At 42.6% G+C, this 2,292-nt stretch overlaps 1 protein-coding gene across 1 annotated transcript; it reads left to right on the top strand.

The window, feature by feature from the left end:
* The first annotated feature begins 705 nt into the window (after positions 1–705).
* On the top strand, positions 706–2,066 carry LOC144703067 (protein VERNALIZATION 3-like). The gene is made up of 4 exons (XM_078575150.1): positions 706–1,063; positions 1,160–1,221; positions 1,596–1,636; positions 1,700–2,066. Exons 1-4 carry the CDS (start codon positions 863–865, stop codon positions 1,924–1,926), a joined length of 531 nt encoding a protein of 176 aa, XP_078431276.1. The 5' UTR covers positions 706–862; the 3' UTR covers positions 1,927–2,066.
* The last annotated feature ends 226 nt before the right edge of the window (positions 2,067–2,292 follow it).

Here is a 2,292-nt window from a genome sequence, read left to right as displayed (position 1 = left end):
TTCGCCGTATGGAACAAACTCGAGCAATGGAATTATTTTTATGAGTATTCCAGATTATCCGATGACTAAGAGTGAGAGGAAACTACATATTTCAATGCGCCGTCCCACAAAAGGCAGCCAGGTGATTCGGATGATCGGATTATTCGGAGAAAACTTTGTCCTCGGTTTCCTCGATAGTATATTCTTCCCCTTCAGCAGAATTGTCGCCAGGACAACATAGGCTTAGTTGTCACACTATTGCAGTCTTATGTGTAGGAGACCAGACCGCTCTTGATGGAGACAGCCATGCAGCTTTCTCCAAGGAGTTGTCGACAGACAATAAAAATATGTGCTTCCATTCCGTTCACTGTGCAGCTAAATCCACTCAATCCGGCAAGAAATCTTTCACCTGGTGAAAGTTGGGGATACGGATCCTGGATTAAGAAATGTGTTGATAGTTATGTCTGGAGTTGATTTGGTGTGGAGATGATTCGCAATCTCCACAGGAACTTGCCTTGTGTTTTATATCGATAATCATGTAAGGATAAATTATTGGGGCACGGGAGAATATTAAGAGGATTTATTTTAAATTTTAATACTTGAGGCAAGTGAGGGAGGAATTCTAAAATAAATACAGGCCGTAGAAAAGCTGCAGGAACTCTTGGAGGATCCATGTGGAATCAAATATTTGAGAAGATCACGGTCTGCAGGCTAGGGATCAGCGAATCCGCACGCCTGTGGGCTCTGTCGATGGTACACATCAAAGAATCACCTGTAATCTCTGCTCACGCAGACAGCCTGAAGAAACCCATTACACCTATTTATAGTCTTGTAAGATCCAAGAACTTGGGAACGGAGTAGAGTAAGGAGACGTTACAAGAAAATGTCGTCGAGAGACCGAGATCCGATGGTTATTGGTCGTGTTGTTGGCGATGTCTTGGACCCTTTCACGAGGAGCGTGCCTCTTAAGATCCAATACAACAATCGTGAGGTCTCCAATGGCTGCGAGCTGAAGCCATCTGCGGTCGTCAACCCACCGCGTGTTGACGTTGGGGGCAGGGACATGAGGAGCTTGTACACTTTGGTAAGTAGACGTCATGGCCATGTTGCTCTCGGCCTCAATGCGCAACGTCTTATTCTCACATCGTACATATTGCTTTTCAACTGGATTTCATTAAAGGTAATGATCGATCCCGACGCACCGAGCCCTAGCGACCCGACCTCCAGAGAATACTTGCATTGGTGAGCTATTGATCTATGAGACAATGACTTCTAGACTTCACTGAAGATAGATCTACTAAACTACTTTAGTTGACTAATTTTGTGGTTATCACTCACACTAGGGAAGTGGGTATATTCTGACTAACAGAGGATGTGAAATGAATATTCATTTAATGTTAATTTCTAGTATCACTTTACCTCTTTATCTTTAATATTTTCGAGACCATCAATATTCGTCAACCTATTTTTCTCGTATGATTTTTTTATAGTTTTTAATGAAACATAAATTATGATAATGAGACAGAATCATCTCTTGATTTATATGGAATATGCGATACTTCTTTATACACCCCATATTCTAACGACGGTCCTTCATAAACTGGTTGGTAATCCAGGTTGGTGACGGATATACCAGCGGCAACCAACGCGACCTATGGTGAGTTCATTACAACGTATTCATCTAAGCCGTTCACCTTGCTAATTGACGGAAATGGCGCAGGCAATGAAGTTGTGGCATACGAGAGTCCACGTCCTACAGTTGGCATCCATCGCTTTGTGTTTGTTCTTTTTCGGCAGTTAGAGCGGCAAGCTGTGTACGCGCCAGGCTGGAGACAGGAATTCAACACAAGAGACTTTGCAGAGGTATACGAGCTTGGGCCACCAGTCGCAGCTCTATACTTCAACTGCCAAAGGGAGACTGGCTCGGGAGGAAGAAGGTTTAGATGACTAGTTATTCTGTCTGCGTCGAAGCACGGTTGCACGAAATATAAAATATTGGTGCACAGCCCTGAACCTCGATGTCTCAATGATGATTAGAAAGAAACTGGATTTGATCTTGGGTAAATTGGATATGTTGGTGTATTAAACTTCCAAATGTTCATACATGTCCATTAAGGTCAAGATATTTATGGATGACATGGTGAAGCACCCTCTGAAAAATAATTGATGTTTTTTCATCTCTGAAAGTAAAAAAACCGCTGTTCGAGAAAAATGAGGAATCTTGTACTGTCCTACAGGAGCGCGAAAGTTCGAAACTTCTGGCTACTGTGCCAGTCAAAAACAAATCACTATTCCATTTTCTAGGAATAGAGA

Source organism: Wolffia australiana, chromosome 5 (genome assembly GCF_029677425.1).
Source record: "Wolffia australiana isolate 7733 chromosome 5, ASM2967742v1".
NCBI lineage: Eukaryota > Viridiplantae > Streptophyta > Magnoliopsida > Alismatales > Araceae > Wolffia > Wolffia australiana.
This window is presented reverse-complemented; position numbering and strand designations above follow the sequence as displayed.